Raw genomic sequence first — 23,167 nt, 5'->3', positions numbered from 1 at the left:
TCGTCCCGCGAATCAGGCAAAAAACGTAGACGGCTGTAGCGGCCGGTGCCGTAAAGCGAGGCGCAGGCGGCGCGACAGGCCGGCGGCGCGAAGGACCCCTCTCGGTGCGGCTGGTGCGAGCGAAGATGGCGGCGGGGGAGGTGAAGTCGGTGCTGTTCGTGTGCCTGGGTGAGCGGGACGGGTGGCGGCGGGCCCTTTCTTGCTCCCCTCCCGCTGCTGTCCGGGCTGGGGGGGACCAGGCGAGGGCGCAGAGATAACGGGAGCCCCGGGCGTCCCTGGGGAGCGCGGTGACTGACGAGTTGCCGGCAGGCCCGCCCCGGCAGCCTCCCGCGTCCCGCTCCCCGGTCGCGCTGCCCAGCGGCAGGTTGCGGCCGACTCCCCCGAGAAGCGTCGGTATAGTGCCCGAGCAGGGAGGGAGGAAGCACAAAGTAGTATCTGTCCCCTTCCCCTGAATAAGTGTTGATATCAGAAGTAGGTCGGAGCGATCAATACAGAACAGGAGGCGAAATTGTGCTGCTAAATGCAACGTTTATACGGGCGGAAGAGCTTGTCCTAACTGCACTCACAAACCTGAGCTCTGAATTAGCTATTGCTACTCAAGAGTAGCATTGAATGGTTTTTGTGAATAGCTTTCTGGAACTGTCAGCTCAGTGTTTAGCTTCTGGAATAAAAGGGAGGTAACAGAGAACCAACCAGCAAATGTCATGAGGCCACATTGCTGCTGCAGTACATCATGGATATGATTTGCAGTTCTGATCATCTGATTTTAAAAAAGGAGAGAGAAAGGTGACAAGAATGAATAAAGTTAATGGAACAGTTTGTCTATAAGAGGGTAAATATGCTAGAACTCTTTTATAAGAAAAGGAACTTGATACAGGGTGGAGATGATTTTGATCTATGAAATCATGTCCATCATGAAAGGCGTGAGAAAAATCTGACTCTCTTTTTCCTGCAAGTTGAAGGATTGTCCAGATGAACTAGGCAACAGATTCTTTTAAAAAAGAATTTGCATATATTTGTGAATCTCATGTCACAAGATGTTACAGAAAATAGAAGTACAAATGTGTTCAAAAGGGGTTTGGATGCGTTCCTGACGTTTAAGACAATTGGCTGCTGATAAGCAAGATTACCTTTTGTATTTTCACAAGCAGTAAATTCCTAACCTGACTGCGGGGAGGATTATATTAGTAAAAGAGCACATGGCCTTACCCTATTTTATATGTGTTTTCTCTAAACACCTGCTTCTAGTCTCTTTTGGGAACAGCAAGCTAGATGGGTCTTTGCTCTGATCTAGTATGGTTTTTAATATTATCTGCTCCCTAGCACTTATAATCTTACCTGTGTGCTGGGATTTGATCCCTGTGAATCCCTGGAGTTTTGACTGTTTTTTTATGTTTGTTTTTTGTTTTTAATTGGATAGAGTGGTGTTATAAAAACTAGGAAACTGTTATTGGTTGATATATGTATACTATCTGCTATTCTGTTGTAATAGAAAAGGAGATTAGCTGAATAGCAAAGCAAGAGTTTAGTTTTGTGAAATATGTTCTGTTGCCACATTATAATAAAATCAACCCTTAATAATAAATTAGGAAAAACATCCTTTAGATAAGGAGTTATCAATTGCTGTTTGGAGCCGCTGGCCTAGGTAAACCTCTTTAGTATAAGGGCATCTAGTGCATTCTTCTCTCTGAACAATAAGTTCTAACAACAGTAATCTTCACCAAATGATTCATATGTACCTATGGATCTGTAAGGCCATGATGGTGATTTGCATGTTAACAAGTTCCTAATCCAGTTTGGTTCCTGAAAAACCATTTTTAGTGAAAATTAATAATAGTTTTGGTATGAAAATGATGAATTATATTGTGTTTGAGGAAAAGGTAAGCAAGTCAGAAAGTTCTGATGTTAATGGGATTTTTTTTTAATAGATGTTGTAAATATGTTTGAAATTTTCTCTTCTACTTTATTGGCTTATAAAAAGTAAGCTAACAGTAGGTTTTGATAGGCATATGACATGAAAAGCTAGTTTAGATGACAAAAACTTTTTTTTTTTTCCAGATATACACTTATTTAAGATAAGTTTCTCAGGCACCTCCTATCATTTCCCACAAAAAGCTTGCTTGATTTTTTTTTTTAATTAGTTTTGAGAAGTAATGCTGATACCTTACTAGATCTTTTTTCCCTGCTTTTGGTTATAAATAATACCTAGGGTTACTGCTGAAAAACCTACTAAACAGATTTCTAGAACTGCAGATATCTGTAGTATTGTTTGCTGATTAACAAGGCCTATTAATTCTGAGCATCTCCCACATTCAGTGAGAGTTGATCCCCAAAAGAGCAAGGCTTCTTGAAAAATTACACTTTCTTTCTACATTATTTTGAAAGAAACCTATTACTGAAATATCCATTTACTGTATTCTTTGTTTGTGATGAGATAAGCAGATATTCATTGCACAGCAAAATATAATCTAGTTAATGTGCATAATTACATTAATGATAAAGGTTTCTCATCACTGAAAAATAAATGGAGTATCTAACAGCATATGTGATTAAAGTATATGAAAAAGCACCTGGAAATAATTTTTTTTTAAGCCAAAGGAAGAATTATGACTGGACATGAACCCAAAAGCAGTTTGCTCACTTGCTTGCTCTCCTTTTTTTTTTTTTCTTTTTCCTTTTTTTTTCTTTTTTTTAGATCACATAGCTCATCTAATTAACGGTTGAGCTCCAGAAATTATCGTAATATAATGCCATGTTATATAAATAAGCCTCTTTCTCAGTTGACTTGTGCACAATAGCATGACAAGCTGCATGGGTATATTAAAGAGACTGGAAACTGGCCTACTGGTAGATCTCAGTATATGGAGGAATAGTTGTTAGACAACTGGAAATAAGCAAAGTGATGTTTTGTTGGTCCTCGAAAAACTGATAGTTGGTATGAGCCACTGAGTATCGGTGTCATCAGAGATACAGATTGCATAAAATCTTTTCTAAAATGACAGTAAATTGATTGGGTAGCCAGTAATGAGGAAATTAGGTTACAGTTAAAGAGAGATTTGAGTTTCCAGTTCAGTGATCACAATCCATTATGCTTTCTAAATATAGGCAAATTCAGAGCTTCATGGGACAAAATGCAGTTGGTTTATAGCTGCAGAGTGGGAAAGCAATAGCTTGAATAAGGCATTGAAGAGGTCATCATGAATAACTACTGTAATGGGGTTTCTCAGCAAGCTGACAGAAAGAACTAATGCAATTTTTGGATAAAGAAGAGAATGTTAGAAGAAAGGAAAATGTGTTGCTTCTGTGCAGCATTGGTAGGATAGCTGTTAGAATATAGTGCCTTATTCAATTTGCGATTCAGAATGATACAGAATTTTGAGAGAGAGTTGATAGCATGGTCATACAAGTGATCTTGGAATTGGAATATAAGATTTTCATGCATGTTTAAAAAAGGTTGAGAGTCTGATCATTGTGGGTAGGTGCATATGTGTTGAGAAGTGCTATTGTTACTGAGGAGCTTGGGAAGCTACTGGCTTTCTGGGAAAAGCATAATGATCTAGTTGATAATTAAAATTCTTTTCCTGCAACAAGATTATTTTCAGCTTTGGAACATCCACGTGATTAGCTGACAGTTTGAGTACTGTGGATCCTAGTGAGTGATATAGCTATTGACATTGATTATGTTGACAAACATCCGCTGACTAGGGAGCTAGACACCTAGGACTCCTTTAGACACCTCAGTTCTCATGTCTTGAGCTCAATTTTTTTTTCCAATATATTTATGCTAATATTTAACTTCTGTGAGTAATTCCTCTCTGTGTTGGTGGTGGTGGTGGGGAATGTGTGGAAGTTAAGTTGTGCCATTTAAGTCGTTATATACTTAGCTCTTCCAGATTAGGAATGGTAGTAGGAATGTTAGCTATGCAGTTGACAGTGAGTGGAAAGGACAGGGAATGTGAACTAAGATCAGTCTTGAGTGGTTCTGTACAAAGCTAATTGAGTGCTAACTATCATCAGATAGACTTAACTGAAGAGAAGATACAGTAACACAGCTGGGAATTAGGATGAAGTTTAAACAAGAATTTGAGTACATAGAGTAGAGTAAGTAGCAAGCTTTAAACACTTGCTGAAGAAAAGGACCTGATGGTAAATTGATGAAGCGAACGATACCAGGAAAATTGATGAAGCGAATGATACCAGGAAAATAACTCAGATGAACTGATCGTCTAGGGAAAAATAAACAGAGTTAAAAACTAGATTTTTAAATGTGAGAGGGTGAAAGCTTCTGTTAGAAACAGAAGATGGGATAACAAAGGAAAAAGAAAAAAGCATCTGTTTGCATTTGGGGAAGGTATAAACGAGTTAGCTGGATAAGGAACAGGAAGGATATAAAACAGCTTGAGAGAACAGATGACAAGATCAGCAGTACTTGGATCCACTGATCCAGTGCCATCACTAAGAAGAGGCAGGCCTATTTGGCTTTAAAAGTGAAAAACTTAACCAAAAGGTGGTTGTCCTGTCTACCAGGTGAGCCATGGACCTGAGCCTGAAAGGGATACAAGTTATCTTTCATGTCCTTATGGGGACTGATGAAAGATTAATACGCAGACTGGAATAAGAACTCAGAAAACATATTGGCTGCTTGGATAATCGTGGTGTTCTTGTCCCTAGAAAATGAGTGACAAAGCATGACTGTAAAACTGATCAACAGATGGGTCCAGTAGTGATTCTATGAGTGAAGTTTAAGTCTCTTACCCTGTGTCATCATTTGGAGATGGTTGTAGGATTTACTTCAATGGGCAGACTCTGGGCACTTCATGTACTAGCTTTCTGATCTTGAAAATGTCACTACAGTTTAAAAAGCTTTTAATTTAAAAAATGAAGGGAGAAGATAGAGATTCAGAGAACTTTCATACCAGTATCTTATACTTAAGATCATAATTATATCAATCAGAAATACGAAAAAAGGACAAAGGAGTATCAGTGGGTAGGAGGATAGGAAGTAAAGATAAGATTAATGATAAGGAAGAGGTAGATAAGATTAAAGGGAAGTATTGTTCAAGTCCAAGGAGGAAGATAATCCCATATGAATCTTTCTGTGAGATTTTCTGTTCATTCTTCAGGCACTTGTCAATCTATAATTTAGGAAACACTGTGCACATGCAAGAGCCTGGACAAAGCATGGAAAGACAGATGTGGGAAGTAAAACTGGATATTACATGGATATAAAATACGGTGGGGAAGTGATCATGACTGGAAAACAACAATTGAAGTTTGCATGTTACTTGATATCAGTGAGGTAAGGTAGTGCTTTACATTAACAGTGGGAAGAATTATAGCATAATGGCTAAGAGTAACGTGGATAAACATAATTAGTATGAAAAAAAACACTGGAGAGTATGGGAGAAAAAGCTTCTCTTAAGTTAGTTATGGGATTCTGCCTATAGTCTCCAAGAATAGATTTGAATGGAGATGGCAGTACTGTAATACTATTAGTTCCTCTGGTCATATCTGGAATGTGTTATCATGGAAGACACTGATTTTCAAGTCACAAACTAGGTAACAAGTTTGTTTTTAAAAGAATATAACCACATTTTCTAGGTATTGCTAGAAGTGGTAGCTAATATATTTAATCAGTCAGTGATCATGGTGCCATCAAAGAATGATATGGCATTTATTTTAAGTAGTGAGGACACTGTAGAAGAATGAAAATAATTTGGATCATGTCATAAGGTGATTCAGTTCAGGTAATGAGGAAGGTTAAACAATCAGAAAAAATGTGAGGGATTTACTTCAAAGAGTCACTCTGAAATTTTGAAAGATGGTTAATAATTTAGTAGGACCGATAGTATTTAGTGTACATCATTACTTGTTACAGAAATTTTAGGTGTAGTAATGAAATTTACTGTGATTCTGTAACTGTGCATGAATAGAATAGTTGCAGCTGGAAGATATCTCTGGAGATCATCTGCTCAAACCTCCCCCCCCCCCCCACCAGTCAAGTAGAGTCAGCTAGAGCGGGTTGCCCAGGACCACATCCAGTCGAGTTTTGAACATCTCCAAGGATGGAGACTCTGTAACCTCTGTGGGCAACCTGTTCCAGTGCTCAGTCACTCTCACTGCAAAATTTTTCTTAGATTCAAATGGAATTGGCTGTGTTTCGGCATGTGTCCATTGTCTCTCGCCCTATCACGAGGCACCACTGAAAAAAGTCTGTCTCTGTCTTCACGCTCTCCCTTCAGATGTTTTTACAGATTGATAAGATCTCTCTGGGCTAAACAGTCGCAGCTCTCTCAGCCTTTCCTCATCTGAGAGATGCTGCAGTCCCTCTGTCAGTACTCTGCCAGGGGACTGTTGGCCACCTTTGCTACAAGGAAAATTGCTGGCTTGTTCATCAGTGATCAGCTTGTCTTCCACCAGGACCCCCAGGTCCTTTTCTGCAAAGTTGCGTTCTAGCTGATTGACTCCCAGCATGTACTGGTGCAAGGTGTTATTACTCCTCAGGTGCAGGACTTTGCATTTCTTGGTGTTGAACTTCCTGAGGTTTCTGTCTGCCCATTTCTCCAGCCTGAGTATCAAAACAACCCTCTGGTGTACCAATCGCTCCTTCTATTTTTGTATTATCTGCAAAGTTGCTGAGGGTGCATTTGGTTCCATCATCCAGGTGGTTAATGAAGATGCCAAACAGTATTGAACCCATAATCAACCCCTGGGGGACACCAGTATTGGCTTTTTTGTGTGCTCCTCTTCACAACCCTTTGAGTCCAGCAGTTCATCCACTTTTCAGTCCACCTCACTGACTTCTTATCTACCCGATAGTCAGCTTGTCTATGAGGATGTTATGGGAGACAGTGTGGAAAGCCTTACTGAAGTCAAGGTAGACAACATCCACTGCTCTCGCATCATCAACCAAGCCAGTTATCTCATTGTAGAAGGCTATTGGGTTGGTTAAGCACAATTTCCCCTTTGTAAATCCCTGCTGACTACTCCAGATAACTTTCCTGTCCTTCATGTGTCTGGAAATAATATCCAGAATTATTTGTTCCATCACCTTTCCAGGGATCAAAGTGAGGCTGACTGTCCTGCTGTAGTTCCTTGGGTATTCCTTTTTGCCCTTGAAGATAGGGGTAACATTTGCAGTCCTCAGGAACCTCTGCTGATCGCTATGACCTTTCAAAGATAATTGAGAGTGGCCGTGCAATGACACTGGCCAGTAGCCTCAGCATTTCATCAGATCCCATGGACTTGTTTACATCCAGTTTGTTTAAGTATGCCCTAACATGATCTTCTTTTCCCGAGAGCAAGTCTTCCTTTTTCTAGACTTTCCCCTTGGTCTCAGGGGCTTGGGATTCCTGAGGGCAAGTCTCCTCAGTAAAGACTGAGGCAAAGTAGGCATTCAGTACCTCAGCCTTTTCTGTGTCCTGTTTCACCAGGGCCCCTGCCTCATCCAGCAGCAGGCGCACGTTTTCCCTAGCCTTCCTTTTGCTTCTTATGTACTAGTAGAAACCTTTTCTTGTTGCCCTTCATGTCCCTCACCATATTCAACTCCATAATGGGCTTTGGCCACCGAAACCCAATCCCATCCTGCATGCTCAGACACTGTCTTTGTATTCCTCCCAGGTCACTTGTCCCTGCTTCCATGTCCTGTATGGTTCCTGTATGTTTGATTTTTGCCAGGAGCATCTTGTTCATCCATGGAAGCCTCCTGTCACCTTTGCTTGATATCTTGAGCTTGTAGGAGGTGATCCTTGAATATCAACTAGCTCTCTTGGACTCACCTTCACCTCCATATCCCAAGGAATTCTTCCAAGCAGGTCCCTGAACAGGCCCAAGTCTGCTCTCCTGAAGTCCAGGGATGTGATCCTGCCTTTTGTCCTGATCCTTCCTTGCAGGATCCTAAACTCTCATGATCATGCAGCCAAGGCTGCCCCTGACTTTCACATCTCTGACCAGTCCTTCCTTATTTGTAAGTATGGGGTCCAGCAGAGCATGTCTCCTTGTCGGCTCCTCTATCACCTGTATCAGGAAGTTGTCATCAATGCACCCCAGGAACCTCCTGGACTGTTTGTGCCTAGCTGTGTTGTCCCTCCAGCAGATATCAGGGTGGTTAAAGTCCCCCACGAGGACCAGGGCCTGCAAGCATGAGTTGAGTGGTATTATTCATTCAGAGAAAAAGTATTGTACAGCAAGAACTGGATGGTCTTGAAAGCTGGTGTAATAGAAATGGAATTTAATAGTTTAGAATGAAGACTTAAAGTTATCTGAAACAATAGAGAAAGAGATGGAATGGGCTAATTGTAAGTAGGGGATTATGATGACAAATCTGATATTCATGAAGGATCGAAATGTGATTCTAGAAGGTGTTAGCTCAAGTTATTTTCAATAGAGCTAAATAAATATTTTGGAATCCTTTTTATCCTTTTATAAAAGGAGTTGGTAAAACTTTTCCTGGAATACTGTGTGTAGTTTTAGTTGTCAGCATTCAAGAAAAATGAATTCAATATAGAACAAATGCAGAGTTAGGTTAACTAGAATGATTAGATAAGGGACAATTAATTTCCTGAGGAGACTGAGAGCTTGGTTTGTTTAGCTTAGCACAACTGTGCTTGACAAGAAGTATGTTGGTTCTGTATCTGCTGAAAGGAAGAAAGGTTTTTAAGATACAGAGTGATGTTAACCAAGATCAAATAAGCATAGACTTCCAAGAATAAATAATAACTGGGAATTGGAAGGTTTCTGGCTATCAGAGGAAATGAGTTTCTGGGTTAGCCTTGTAATATAGATGCTGCCTTTTAAAAGGAAGCTTGATGGTGTATTTGTCTACAGTATTGAAGGATTGGATTCATTGACTATGAAGGTTCTTTTCTGTCTGATGTTCTGTGTTCCCATGTTCCCTTGGTTTCCTATTAAAATGATACTGCTTAATGCTTAGCTAGCTTATTCAGCAAAGGAAGTGAGATTTATTTATTTACATTCTTCAACATTCTTATAATTAATAAAAATGAATATCTCTTTAGTCACTGTAATTTGTAGATAAAAAACCAACTTTTTCCTGCTTTATTTTTCCCTCAAGTCCAATTTAGTTTCTCAGCTTGCAGTAAACTAGTTCAAACAAAGGAAATAGCAGCAGATCTTTTTCCAGGTACAAACATACTATCAAAATTCACTCAATGCTCCAGCAAAATTGTTTTCCAAGTGGTTAGACAGTTGCTTTTGCCCATTTAGCGATTTGACTTTCTCCAGAATTTTGGCAACAAATTTATATGACTTGAATGGTTCACTTCCCACTTTGATTTTATTATAGTTGACATGACTGAGAGCAAATTATTAAATATTTAAGTCATGGCAGTTTATTTAGTAGTGAGGAATCTACCTTGATATTTTGTTTGAAAACATTGGCATGAAAATGGTGCTGTTTGCTTGTTCTGCCAGTTTGCTGCCAGCAATTTAGCTCTGTTCTTGGGCATTTCATAATTTATGGTTTCTTACAAATGAAATTTGGAAAGAATTTAATCAATAGTAGAGCAGTGATCTTTGTGATTTATCTAAAGCTATAGAAATAATTTTTAGCATTTGTGTTATATTTTATACTTATTTGCTCAAAAGACAGAGGGATGAGTAAAATCATACATTCTCTTAGATGGAAGGTGAAGCTTTGTTTGTATAATTTATTGTGCATCTGAGCGGAATGCCAAGTATTATAAATTTACACCAGGTTTCCCAGAATTTTTGAAGGATGAAAAGGTAGAAAGAGTTCAAATAGTAGTTGAGTAGACTTTGTTGCTATTGTGATGTTTCTTTATTTTTTTCGAAGAGTATGTATTTTCGTGTGTAGACTTGGGAGGTCTACCTTAAATGAATAACCTGGTTATAGCCTCAGCAGTGGAATAAATGCTGTAGCTTGATTATTTCTAGTTTTTCATTGGTCACTATTTCGTTGTTGAGAGGTTTTTATTGAAAGTAATGCTCAGACCACGTGGCTAATATAATCAGAGGCCTTTGGAAGGGAAGATTTATTATTTATATAATAAAACAGATATCTTATCTGTTTTTTGGCTGACCGGCAGTACTTAGGCCTTGCTGTCAGAGTCATCTTTCATCCCTAATTCTCCGTGCTTTGGACTAAAAAAATTTTGGAAAAATTCTTTTCCTTAAGTGTTTAAGATCTTGTGTAATTGTATGGGGGGGGGGGCTTGTTTGGTTTTTCTTTTGTTTGTTTTTGTTTCCCCCCTTCCTTTTCCTCGAGGTTTTGGAATTAGTAGCTGGAAGATGCTCATGAAGGTTCAGTTTGACCTGCAGTGACTTCACTTTAGTAGTTAGCGGCTTTCTTACTGCAGGTTGTTCAGCCATTTCGCTAAGCTGGTTCCACAGTGGTGGTGATTGTGTTTTGGAATTGTTGTTAAGTTTTGTTTCATAGGTGGATAAGAATGTAAATACTTCAGATGAATATTTGTAGATTATCCAGTAAAACTAGTTGAAAAATGCCAGTATGTAGGAGGATTTGCAGATGATTTGCTGCCACTTAGAAATTCTGTAATTTTGCCTTGTCTTCTGCGATCACAGACTCTAGAGGAGGAGGAGAACAGGACAATGTGCTTACATAAACCCCCTCCTATTTTTTTTTAACAATGTATATCTTTACATATAATAATATGCATTTTAAGAGACTGATGCATATTATGTTTCCACTGTTGCAGAATCTCTTGGGGTAGAATAACATAAGCAATCCACGTTGTAGCTAAGTTAAAGATCTTCATCTGATTTATGCTGATGAATCCACATAACTATTTAATTTTTGTTTTTAATCATCCTAAATTTTACTTTAATTTCCTGTTTCTATAGGAAACATTTGTCGCTCTCCAATAGCTGAAGCAGTTTTTAGGAAACTTGTAACTGATGAAAAAGTTGAAAATAAGGTAAGTAACTTATTTCTGTACCTGCCTAAGAAATAACTGTTTATTAGCCAGTTAGTACAAATACGAGCGGTGGGAAAGGAAAAATAAAATATAAATTTGTTTTTCTGTAGTGGAGGATAGACAGTGCAGCGACATCTACCTATGAAATAGGAAACCCTCCTGACTATCGAGGACAGACTTGCATGAAGAAGCATGGCATTACCATGAATCATATTGCCAGGCAGGTACTGTACTCTTATTTTCTTTAAATATGTGTATGTATTTGTTTTGTTGTTACAGTGGATGACAGACAGTGCTGCTGTTTCAGACTGGAACGTGGGGCGCTGTCCAGATGCAAGGGCTTTAAGCTGTCTAAGAAATCATGGCATTGAGACAGCCCATAAAGCACGGCAGGTAGAAGAGAGTATATTTTCTTTCATGTTCATACCCGTTCAGCTCTAACCATTACAATCACAGAAGTCATTTGACAAAGTTCATTTGCTCAAGATTAAGCATCATATAATAAATATGTGCAGTCTTTCAAAGGGATTCAAAGTGACCCAACTCTTCCAGTTGAAGTTAGTTAGTTTCTTATTATTAAACTTCATTGGAAGTCAGACTAGGAAGTGTTTGAGCAGCTTCTCCATTGTAGAAGAATCCTACCTTCAATACCTTAGTATTTTGCACATTTTTCTGAAATATTTTTGAGTACTTCTTAAAATGGATGACTTCTCATAATCTGTGGCACTTCTTTAAGCAAAAAATTGACTGGAATTTGAAAGGATTGAATTTTTATTTGGCAGGTCCAAAAAAGAATACCTGTTTATCCATCACTAACAGTTCTGCTTTTGGATGAAAATATTTTTAAAGTTCTTGGAATGCTAGATTAGAACTAAGGAGCTTAAACCCAAGATTAGTAGTAAGGCTGGTGGTAACTTCAGAGGAAAGCATAGCCTTGAAACATTTTTTGGACAAAACTCATCTCAGTTTTTGCTAATGAAAGAAAGTATACTTCCATGTTGCATTCCAGAGAGATCTGAAACAAACATGTCTGCCTCTATTTAAATTAAGATTCTCAAATAAATGCACATAACTTATTTCAGTTAACTATTCTCTGGATATCAAGTACTCCTTTAGGACTTGACCTTTTCTTAGCTTGAGTTTATGCCACCAGTTCTTGTACTGACAAAGAGATCAAGTAGTCGTGTTAATGTCTTTCATTTTTGTTCCCTGCAGAATTTTACGAGACCTTACTGAGGTCATACTTTATTTTTTCACTTCCAAAAACTACATGTTTAGTTCTTTAACTTTTTAAAATAAATTCCCTCAATTAGTTGATTGCCCTGTGCTAACCTTTCTGATGCTAATCTGCCTTATATAATAGTGCAAACAGAACTGAGCACAATGCTGTTCCAGATTTTGACTGTTTTACTGTTAGAATAATTACTAGAAAATGTTGGTTGATGTTGTGATCTTTTTCATTACAGGTTCTAGATTTATTGCTTATTAGTGCTTAAAAGCAGCATGTTTTATCATTATACTAGCTAAATGGTACTAAAACTAGTCAGTCAGTGTTTCAGTCACATTAGTGTAACGTTTGTCGTCTTAAAAGATAAGCCTTGGAAATGGGAGAACTGTTCTTGAGTATTACTGGAACAGTCTGTGAGCAGTTAAACTAAAGCAAAATATCCAAAACAGTTGATCTCTGCCTTGAAGCAACTCTATATATGCTCTTTTGGCACAGAGGAGGTGCGAATACATTCCTGAAAAAATTTGTCTATATATTTTGGCAAATGAACAGAATTTTAAAGTAGGAGAGCTTAGATCAAAAAAACAAACAGGAAATAAAAAACTGAGGGAAGGCTATAAGTATATTTGATAATAAAACGTTACATGTACAGGGAGAAGAAATTAAAAACAGACAATAATATGAAAGACTAACAGGATGAAAATATGTCTAAAACATCCCCACAAGACTAGCTTCTGTTAAGAAGGAAACTTTCAAATCCCTGGCCCGTGATAACTGTTCACTTTTCATTGGTGTTAACTGGTTAATTGGTATTAACTCCAATTTTACTGTTTCAAACTTCTATCAAATGATCTCTGATGATTCTCTAAAACTTGTGATCCTGGTACGGCCTCATAGTACTTCTGCAAAAAGAGGGACGTACCAGTATAAAATTTGGTCATGGAGAGTGGTCACATCAGAAACAGTACCAGTGGAAGTTGTTCCAGAACAGCCAGAATAGTTCCAGTTGTTCCATTGTTCCAGAACAGATTGAGAAGGATTTAACCCAGGAGTTGCAGAATTACAAAGGAAGGATTTTTCTTCTGTTGTCTCCTAACTACTGTCATAAGATGACTACTTCATACAATTACCCTTTTCATTCCTGTGGAAAATTATGTACCCTGTGAAAGGCACTTACTTTCAAATAATTTTGCACATATTTATAACAACTGTGGATTGCATCTTTTTTTTTTTTTAATCCAAAACTGACACAAATGCTACAAGACTGATTTATATAAGAGAAAGTGTTAATTTGGTTATATCCTACCGTGGTATATAATAATCATGAATTTTAAGTGGGAGTGCTGAAGTATCAACATACATATTAAATCTTAACATTTTAGTTGATAATAGGCTGCTTGATGTATGTTTATGTACCTATTGAAATTCTCTCAGTTCTTAGCCTTTGTGTACAAAATGATTATATTAATCAGTTTCATTTTTTATTCATGCTCAGGTTAAAATTGATTTCAGTATGACTCATGTCTTGCATTTGCCTTTAATGTGAAATTGAGATTAGAAGAAGGTTATATTAAACGTTGTTTCACAACTGGATAAATTTGAGGACCACTGCAACTCTGTTTTTTGATAGAGAAAAAGATTTCATTTCCCTTCTGGAAATGGAAGGCAAATGCTTAACATAGGTGAATTAGAACAATGACGTGTTTTTCCATGGACTGTCTTTAATAATGGTTATGTGCATTTTTTTAAATTATTCTTGTCTGTGTAGTTCCATCCAAAATTGATCACTTTAGCTCTCCAATACTCTTCCCAAAATACACACGTTAGGTTTCCAATTTCTTCACCCAAAATATGATTAATTTTCATAGTTTTTGGGAATCTTCAGGTCACTGGAGTCTGCTGAATTGTGCTTTTTGTATCTGATGGCTATTGTAAGGGCGACAAGAGCACAAGCTAATCAATCATCCTGTTTTTAGGACAGCATCTGCATCAGTGATAGTACTGGTTCATGAGGCAGTAAATTTCAACCTATCGAAGTATACAGGAAGTTTGGCAGGTGTGTTTTCCTTTTCACTGCTTCCCTCAACCTGTCAGTACTACAAAGACATTTATGCCTGTGTATTTTCACATGGGCCAGTATTAGCTGCATAGAGCTACCAGAAGAAGCCTGTAGAAGCTCTGTAAGGGTTGCTAAGAAAACAGAGCTATTTCCACTGTAAAAATATTTTCATAGGTCAAAGGCACAGCATGAATACAGCTAATATTTTTACAGTGAAAATAAACAAGTCTGCATTAGTTTTCACTATTTAACCCTTTCTTGTCAAAGCCCCCTTCCCCCTGGTTCTCCCTGTGTGAAATGTATAGCTTTAATCTAATAATCTTTTCATATTCTCTGGTATGAGAGATTTAATCAATACGTATTTGCTGTTAACACAAAAACTATGAAGTTTTATTTCTTCTGTCTAAAAACTGTTTGCATATGTAAATAATTTTTACAAGTTAAAGCTCTGATGGCTTCTAGGACAACATGTTGTGCCTTTTTGTCTTTTCATTTGCTTATTCGCTTCTCTAGCCCATCCTTTCCAGAGAGAAGTGCGAAGGGATATCTGTACTGTAGAAACTTTCCAAGTTTCTTGGTTATGATGCTACACGTAGGACTATGCATGCAATGCAGTCTTAGTGTGAACTCATCACGGATTTCATACTATTTAGTCTTTCCTGATTAGGGACAAATGGTCAGATATTTTGTACTGGCATATTGTGCATTTTAGGTATTATGGGAAGTTTTTACTGTAAGCTAAGGTGTGAATGTAAACTGATGTATAATTACTACTGTTAAAATGTGCAGCCATCCTTATTCCAATACAGATAACATTACTACCTATATTAATGACTTATCAGTAATGCTTGTCCACTTTACTCTGAACTTGGATCTCTGAATTTTATTAATACTCGTGTTTAAGAGTCAATAACCTATTTTTCTTCAAGGAAAGAAAAATAACTGCTGGTATGATGGTACAAAGATATAAAATAGATCCCAGATATTTTTCACATTGTGTTGTAAATTTTGTGAGCTCACACAGTGTCACTGCATTTATTTTTTAAGAGATTGTAGTTCATACCATCATACGTTAGCTTTGAATTTCACCTGTTATCTTTCTCTGTATAATACACAGATTTCTGGATTGTATGTATTGCATGTTAGCTAGTTTTTTAATGTTTTCCTGTCAATGAAATACTAAGACAGTAAATCACCTGCATTTTTATTGCATGGTTTCTGTTACTGGGAACCTACTTCAATTTTAGCTATGGAAAGCATGGGAGGTGGTGACATTTCTAGTGATGTTTCTATGTTGATTAATGGGATGTTAAAAATTATTAATAAAATAAAATTTATTTATTTTGTGGAAAACTTGTAGGACTGGATAAATAACCATGGCAGAGTATATTTAAACACTTTTCACCTTATTGTAAGGGATGCTGAAGATAGTTTAACTTTTGTAATCTGTTTCTTTGAATAAATCAAAATTCCCTAATTTGAAAATACTAAACTTTTTTCTCTGTTGTATTCAAACACAGTTTGTAGTCTCAGGCATGTATTTGTAATTCTAGATTACTAAAGAAGATTTCCAGACCTTTGATTATATACTTTGTATGGATGAAAGCAATCTAAGGTAATGTATGAAGAAATGGAAAAAAAATTGTATTGTTTACTTGTAGTACTAACTCATTAGTCACTTTGGAAGACAGATGTGATATTTTGGTTTTTTGTTTGTTGTGTGCATATGTTTATGTGTGTATGATATTCTAATAAAGGTATTCCTCACTTCTAATATGTTTAATAAGCTGGAAGTGAGCAGCTTGTTTGTGTGATACATGCCACTTAAGGAATAAAGAAAAGGAATTCTAGTATATGCTAAATTATAGGCATTCCGGTGATGTCTGTATAGTTAGGCATGAATACATATTTTCATTTTAAGTCCTAAGACTTTTGATTAAAGTGATCTGTTTTTCTAGCATGGGATCTAAAAGATACTGTGGAAATTTGGAAGGGATTAAAGATTTTGCTTGCTCAGTTAGAGATTATCAGCATTGCTCATCTCATGTCATCTGCATTATTACATGCAGAGAACTCCAGTTCTCTATGCACTTATCCATATTACAGATTGTTTTCTGTTTTCTTTTGTTTGAGAAATAGAATGAGGGCTGAAGTAAGGTTGTTAGCCAGCGGACTTGTTTGCTCCTGTTTCCTATCATTTTAGTTAAGTCTGTCTTTGAGACAGTTTGAGTTTAAGATGGATTTGGAGAAGTAGCTGCCTAGTGTGGTAATTTGGGCATCTTTAGCAAATTTTCAACTGAATTAGTTACACACTTATAATTGCTGTTAAGGGGCTGAGTTTTAATAAAGCAGAAGTGTCAAGGTGTTTGTAAGGACCGTTGCATATAAAGTTAAAAAGACCAATGCTATTAGTAACATACAAAGACTTTAAAGAAGTATCATTTGTTGACTCTTCTAGAATGTTTTGAATGGTCTCTCTTATATCGTTCATTCATGCATGCTGTATATAACACTTGGGTTGATTGCAGTTTGTCGGGTAAAGACTTAACTAGGTTTACTTTTAGTTCCATTTAAATTCATAAGTAAAACTTACTTTGGTATTAACAGTTTCCATAATGTGAACTGTAGAGCAGAAGCAGCATCACAGCTATAGCAGAATAGGGATATTGCTACTGTCACACTTTCATTTCACCTTAAACTTACATCCAGTTCAAACGGTTTCCCTGGGAATTCCCATCTGTAGCTCCAGGAAGAGAGGCTCATTTTACATGGTGATGGAGTGCCTGTCATATCAGAAGAGGGAGCAATCTTAATTTGGGACATTCCTTTTCCTTAGTACTAGAGCCATTTGTCCTCCTCCTGCTTATTAGGTGGTATGCCAAAAGCCTTGAAGCAAATGGTTGGACTTCATTCTAATTATGTAAATATAATTATAGAGCATGGGATGACAATCTCCAAACAAACATCCTTCTTGTCCTCTCAAAATATAATAAATATTCACAGGGCTGCGCCTTTTATTATAGAAGGCTAGAGAACTTACTGAAAATCTGTGACTTCAAGGAATAATTGCTTAATTGATAGAGGAATCCTAATTTTTAAGAAAAGCATGTTGTACTCTTACTGCAATTTTATATTTCTAAACTATATGAAATAGGAGCATTAATTTCTTAAAGCTGAGTTATTACTGTAAGTATTTACAGATTTTTCTTATTAAGCATAAAAAGTACTGAGAGTTGTAATGTGCTTTGGGATCTACAAATGGCAAAGTAATTGCACGCATGCTTGCGCGCGTGCTCTCTCTCTCTCTCTCTCTCTCTCTCTCTCTCTCTCTCTTTTTTTTTTTTTTTTTTAACCTCATCCATAAATCATTGTAAGATTTGGAAATATAGTGTGTGTTTTCAAAGGTCCTGCTCAGTGCTTAATTTGTTAGGCCACAGAGGTGATCCTCACTGCTGCCTTTTTGTGGCATGATTTAGACAGAAAAGTAAAGTTTTAAAAGCTTAATAGCAACTATTTGAAAGAATACTCTGCAGGAAATTATTTCTAATGACACACTGCAAAACAACTTAAAATTTTTCAATGCTGGGTGAGTAAAGGTGGTGATTAGGAGTGGAGGTTTATAATGTTAAAAGAATTTAACATGTTCTAGCTGTTTAGGATTGTGAAGATCATAGCACTGAGCTTCTTTTAATTTGAAGATGATGAGAGGTACATTTTAATTGCATTTAGGGTAATGGACACTCATTTGTAAGTAGATGGGGAAAATACAGTCTCAAAAATAGTATGTTATATCAGTGGGAGGTAATTTAGAAGAAAGGATGTGACAAAAAAGTTCTGTGAAAAAGTTGATTGGAAAACTTTTAATTTTACAGAGATCTGAAAAGGAAAAGCAACCAAGTTAAAGACTGCAAGGCTACAATTGAACTGCTTGGGACTTATGATCCACAGAAACAACTTATTATTGAGGATCCTTACTATGTATGTGTAAGAAATTATTTGGGTGGCTTGATTAAAAATAGTGTGTATATATATGTAGTATATAGCCTTGCCAGATCCTACAGTTCTCATGGAATATATAAACTGATGAAATACCAAGTCAAATGTAAACATATTTTCACTTAGAAATTACTAGCAATGAGAGCAAAACAATATAAATTATTAGAATAGGAAAGGAAAAAGTATCTTTATGTTTACATAAATTATTTAAATTTAAAATGCACCTACATTTCGAATACTGCATAAAGTCCTGGTCAGTCAGCATCATTCCTCAAAGAGGAGGTAATCAAGAAAGAGAGAAGGGCACTGAGATAGTCAAGGAAGTGAAATAACGTCAGGAAAGAGCAACCAGTTAGACTAGGATTTTTCAGCTTAGGAAAGAAAAGTGGAGGGAAAAGTGGTTAAATCTTGAATATCATGGGAAAAGGTGAAAAGGGAATCACTGTTCGATATACAAGAAGTAGATAGTAACAAGTGGCAGGTTCAAAACAAAAAGGGGTATTTTTTTCACACAGTGGTTTGTTAAACTGTGGAAGTCAACATGAAAGGATTCCGTGTAAAGAAAAGGCTTGTAAGGGTTCAAAGAGTAGAAATATCTGTGGAGGACAGATACTTAAGGGTTGTTGAGCACAGAGTCACAGTATTTGGCTCTGGAAACTCATGTACCACAGGTAGTTGAAAGCAGGGAGGAAATCACAACAAATATCATCAAGTATTTGTACTGTTTTTATATTCTTCTGTAATGTCAGTTATTTGCTGTTATTGGTAACAGGGATCTAGTTTGTAAGAATTTTTGGTCTGAGCCTATTACCATTCTTACATTTTCTTCCTCTGCTCTTTTCTAGGGGAATGAAAAGGACTTTGAAACTGTTTACGAGCAGTGTGTTAGATGCTGTAAAGCATTTTTGGAGAAACCTCATTAATGCATCATTTTATTTCTAAAAGAAAATAATTAGCTCATCCTGAAATATGTAAGCTTTAATTGATGTATTTGAAGTGTAATATTATGCCTCCTCAGTAGGGCCAAATTGGCACTTTTCAGTTTAATTTTGTATTGTAGCTCTTCTGTCATCTAATTAGAAAAGCATAGAAAAGTTTTAAACTTGAATTAGATGATCAACCATTTTCTTACACATCTACCTAATAAGAATAAAGTATTTCATTCAGAATAAATTTATCTGTGAACTCTTTCAGTGCTTTCTCACAAGCACTATAAAAATAACATCTTGCTTTTTTATGTGCAATACAAACTAACCTGATTTGTTCTTATTGGGCCATTATTGGGTTAATTTAAACCAACTTTCAACAGGAAGCTGTGTGATAATAGTGCCTGCATATTAACTTAGGCAGAGCATCCTAGCATCATTAGACAGCTTTTGGACTGGAGCTGTTTTGTATTGTGCCGGGTGGACAAAAGGACTGTGTCTGCCCCCAGACAGGTATTGGTCTTAACATTATTTCAAAGCTTGAGCAAGCAAAACCTGTGTGAATCATCAGGGCCCCGTTAAAACAGGCTTTATAGGTTTAAGTGCTCAGTTAGCAAAGAATAAATCAGTTTTTATACTAATTAAAAGGAACTCAGTTCAGAAATACTGATGAATATTAATAGTACTTATCCAGTTAGTCTTCCTTTGTTCTTGTGGACAGTTTCTAGCACACTGATACAAGTATGTGTAATGTAGTACTTATTTTTAGGACAAAACAGGTCAGTTTAAAAGTGTAAATGTGAAGTGTATGTTTTGTATCACACAGTTAGTAAAATAATCCAAATCCACACAATATAATTAAAGAAATTTGCTATAATCTGAGTTCTTCTATGGACAGTATTGTCAGATACTGCTCAGGAGAGTACATGGACTGTCTTCAGTTTAAACTATACCCTCAGAGCACACTTTTGACTGACTATCTGTATTATGTGTGAAGTTAATAGAAGGCCCATAAGTAGGAAGCTCTGCTCTCACAAAAACTGCATGGTAAAAATCCGTGCTAGTTTGTCCAAACATTGCCTTTCATTTCTGCCTTAGGTCTCTTTTGAGAGTAGTAGCGTAACTGCTACCATGGTAGTTTCCTATTTTAAGTAATGGCAGCACTGGTATGAACTGGCATTACCACATTATCTTTAAAACTTGCTTTCTTTCTTAGCCTTGCTGTGTTACTGCCTCTGTCTACCTTCCAAACTAATATAGAGCAGCCTCTGGATTCATTACCCACTCAGATTAATGAGATTTCCATTCTCCGATGCCTAAATTTTCAATCAAAATTTTCCTAAAAATACAATATTAAATAAAATTTAAGAACCTGCTTACAAAATGCAAATGGAAGATGAAATATCTAAGTACAGAAACAAGTATCTTTATGCATAACTTGTATTACCAACAGTTTTGATTTTTTTGAAGATCAAGTTAAGAATTTTTAGGTTAATAGCTGTTTCACTTCAGGGATTAAGCCAAACCAAAACGAAAGATTCTTAGGTGAGAAAGAAAAGAAAAGGAATACATACTTCAGGTCAGATGAAACATTGGATTTGAAAAAAAAAAAGAGATTTTTTTCATTCTGTTATGAATGCTTTAACAAAATAAATGAATGAAAATAATAGGCAGTTAGGTACAAACCATCTTAGATGTAGTTTTATGCACTACTTCAGAAGCAGAAGTACTTAAGAGTGCTAGCATTGCAAATATTCCAGTGGAAGTAAAATAACTCAGGAGGCTGAGAACATGATGGTTTGTACCTTCACACTGACGGCTGAGTGGGAACTGAACCTATAGTTTTTTTTATATTTTAAAGCCAAGATTTAAAAGCTGTAAATATCTATCTTTGCACTGCTGGGGTAACAGAAAGGAGATAAAGGGAGATTCTTTCTTTCTTTCTTTTTCTTTTTTTCTTTTTAACCTTCACTAGGCTTAGAAATTTTACTCCAAGCTGATACTAAGTCAAAACTATCCATGTTAAATTTGGCTCAGATTTGAAGTGTCAGGCTTGAGCCAAGTTATGTTTTCAGCAAGTAGTTTATTGACTAAACGATTCATTGGCTCTGGTAGCAGGAAAAAGCTTTTTTTCTTTTTCTTTTTTTAATCCCGGTTTCGGTTTGGGGGATGGATTTGTTTTGTTTCTTGCAGAGGATTCATGCATTTGTTTGAGCTGGAAGCTAGGAGAGCAACACTGCATTTAGAAAGAGATTGTAAAATACGAGAATACAGAACCAGGATAGCCTTCAGAAAAAGGACAGTTGCATAGTACCATTATTTAGGTTACAGGAGAAACAGTGAACATAATACACAAATTACAAAGATGATTAAGCTTTTACAGGCTTAAAAAAAAAAGAATTTGCTCCCCCTTTATTCTCTCGGCCCCCCCCCCGTTAAGGTAATGAACCTATCTCTAGCATTAAATAAGCAAGGCCTTATACAGTATAGTTGTATCTTCCATCAAAGCCTGCTGACTTTTGCCAAATCTAGAAAAAACTTGCATGGAATTAACTTATTTATATTCATTTATTAAGCCATTAAATATATTACTTTTTTCATTTTACAGTATAGCTTTCTTTTTCTAGAAAATTTTGACTTAACCAGATTTCAGGTGTCCTATTACAAATAGAAATATTTATATTAATTTAAACTCCCATGTTAAGTAATATGTTCTGATCTGATTTCAATCAGTGGAACTACAGAGAAGCACAGTTCCACCCACGTTTACTGCAGATGAGCAGCTAAATGAATCATGTAGGAGTACCTTCTCTTAACTACGTATTTTTCAGTATACATGTATTGTTGCCAATGAGAAATGAAACTTTAGCACCTAATGATCATTGATCACCTAGGCTTCTACTTCTGCCACTTCCCCCCCCTTCTTTTTCTTTTTAAGACAAATGCATTCTGAAGGCTTTTTAGTGTGAATTTCAAGAATCTCAGCCTCTAGCTGTTACATTTTGTGGATGTAATTGAGGATAAATTGGAAGCTAAATGGCAGTATTTAGAAAAAGATCATGAGGTGCATCTATAGGACATGCATCTTCCCCCCCCCCCCCGTTTGAGCCATGTTGTTATGACGACTGGATTGCATATCTGATTTAAGGAAGAAAGGGAAATGCATATCAAAGCCTCCTGAGGAGTCAGCAAAGACTTACTCAAAAGTTATGGTACTACAATATTTTGTTGGACATATACTGATTATATCACTTTACAGTATCATTAATAGACTGCCGATTTTTTGACAAAATTTAGCCAGAAAATAAATCAGATTTAGGAATCTTGTGCAGAATTGGGGCAACCCTGTGGTCTGGGCACTTATTGGGATTGGAACACACAGATCTGGCTGTACTCGCAAATCCATAGAGAGTGTCCAAGCTACTGGACTTCTCTGAGGAGAGCGTACTTTTTTTTTTTTTTTTTTTCCTTTAATACAAGCAAACACTCCTTGGCAAAAGATTTAAGTATGGGTAAATTATAGTAAGTACCTGAAAACAGCTTCCAGTTTATCAAATTCTGGATTCTAAGGGGTGAAAAGAAAACACACTGAGGATAACTTAATACCAAACACTTTATTACTTATGTTTGTTATTTACAGTATTTACATATTGCACATTAGCTGGAATGTTTTATACATTTATTATATAAAGTAGATTAATGGCAGCTTTAGTGTGTGTACAAAATTCATGCTCCACTGTCCCAAAAAATATGTTTACTTGGAATTATGTTTGTTTGTCATGCAATTTATACTCCTAGGGTACAATGTGACCCCAATGCAAGTCTGTTTTAACCAAACTTTTAAAAAATTGCATAAGCATGAAGGATATCAAGTGACCACAACTACTGTGGAGCAGCTCTTTAGTAGTTCTAGATATACAAACAAACATTCCTTAAAACCTCAGAATTAAGCAACAGAACATCAGTTTTCTTGGTGAAGTGTTTGTGTTTATGTAATTTTGGCAGCATTACACATCAGTTGTAGAGTGTGTTTTTTAAGTAT

The 23,167-nt window shown here is 36.5% G+C and overlaps 1 protein-coding gene across 2 annotated transcripts; it reads left to right on the top strand.

The window, feature by feature from the left end:
- The first annotated feature begins 15 nt into the window (after positions 1-15).
- Positions 16-19,372, top strand: ACP1 (acid phosphatase 1). Of its 2 annotated transcripts, none has more exons than XM_026116600.2 (6): positions 16-168; positions 10,843-10,916; positions 11,196-11,309; positions 15,757-15,818; positions 18,076-18,181; positions 19,045-19,372. In XM_026116600.2, the coding sequence occupies exons 1-6, from the start codon at positions 126-128 to the stop codon at positions 19,120-19,122; spliced, it is 477 nt and encodes a 158-aa protein (XP_025972385.1). In that variant the 5' UTR covers positions 16-125; the 3' UTR covers positions 19,123-19,372. The 2 variants fall into 2 exon arrangements, with proteins under 2 accessions (XP_025972385.1, XP_025972384.1); XM_026116599.2 differs by lacking the exon at positions 11,196-11,309 and adding an exon at positions 11,027-11,140 and having other exon boundaries at positions 24-168.
- The last annotated feature ends 3,795 nt before the right edge of the window (positions 19,373-23,167 follow it).

The sequence above is a fragment of the Dromaius novaehollandiae genome, chromosome 3 (genome assembly GCF_036370855.1).
Source record: "Dromaius novaehollandiae isolate bDroNov1 chromosome 3, bDroNov1.hap1, whole genome shotgun sequence".
NCBI classification, from domain to species: Eukaryota; Metazoa; Chordata; class Aves; order Casuariiformes; family Dromaiidae; genus Dromaius; species Dromaius novaehollandiae.
The sequence above is the reverse complement of the archived record's forward strand: the minus strand, read 5'-3'. Positions and strand labels throughout refer to the sequence as shown.

Excerpts from the sequence above, each read along its gene's own strand:
- ACP1 (XM_026116600.2), top strand. The coding sequence starts at position 126 with ATGGCGGCGGGGGAGGTGAAGTCGGTGCTGTTCGTGTGCCTGG. Across the intron at positions 169-10,842 it reads GGTGCTGTTCGTGTGCCTGG|GAAACATTTGTCGCTCTCCA; the intron begins GTGAGCGGGACG and ends CTGTTTCTATAG. Across the intron at positions 15,819-18,075 it reads ATGGATGAAAGCAATCTAAG|AGATCTGAAAAGGAAAAGCA; the intron begins GTAATGTATGAA and ends TTAATTTTACAG.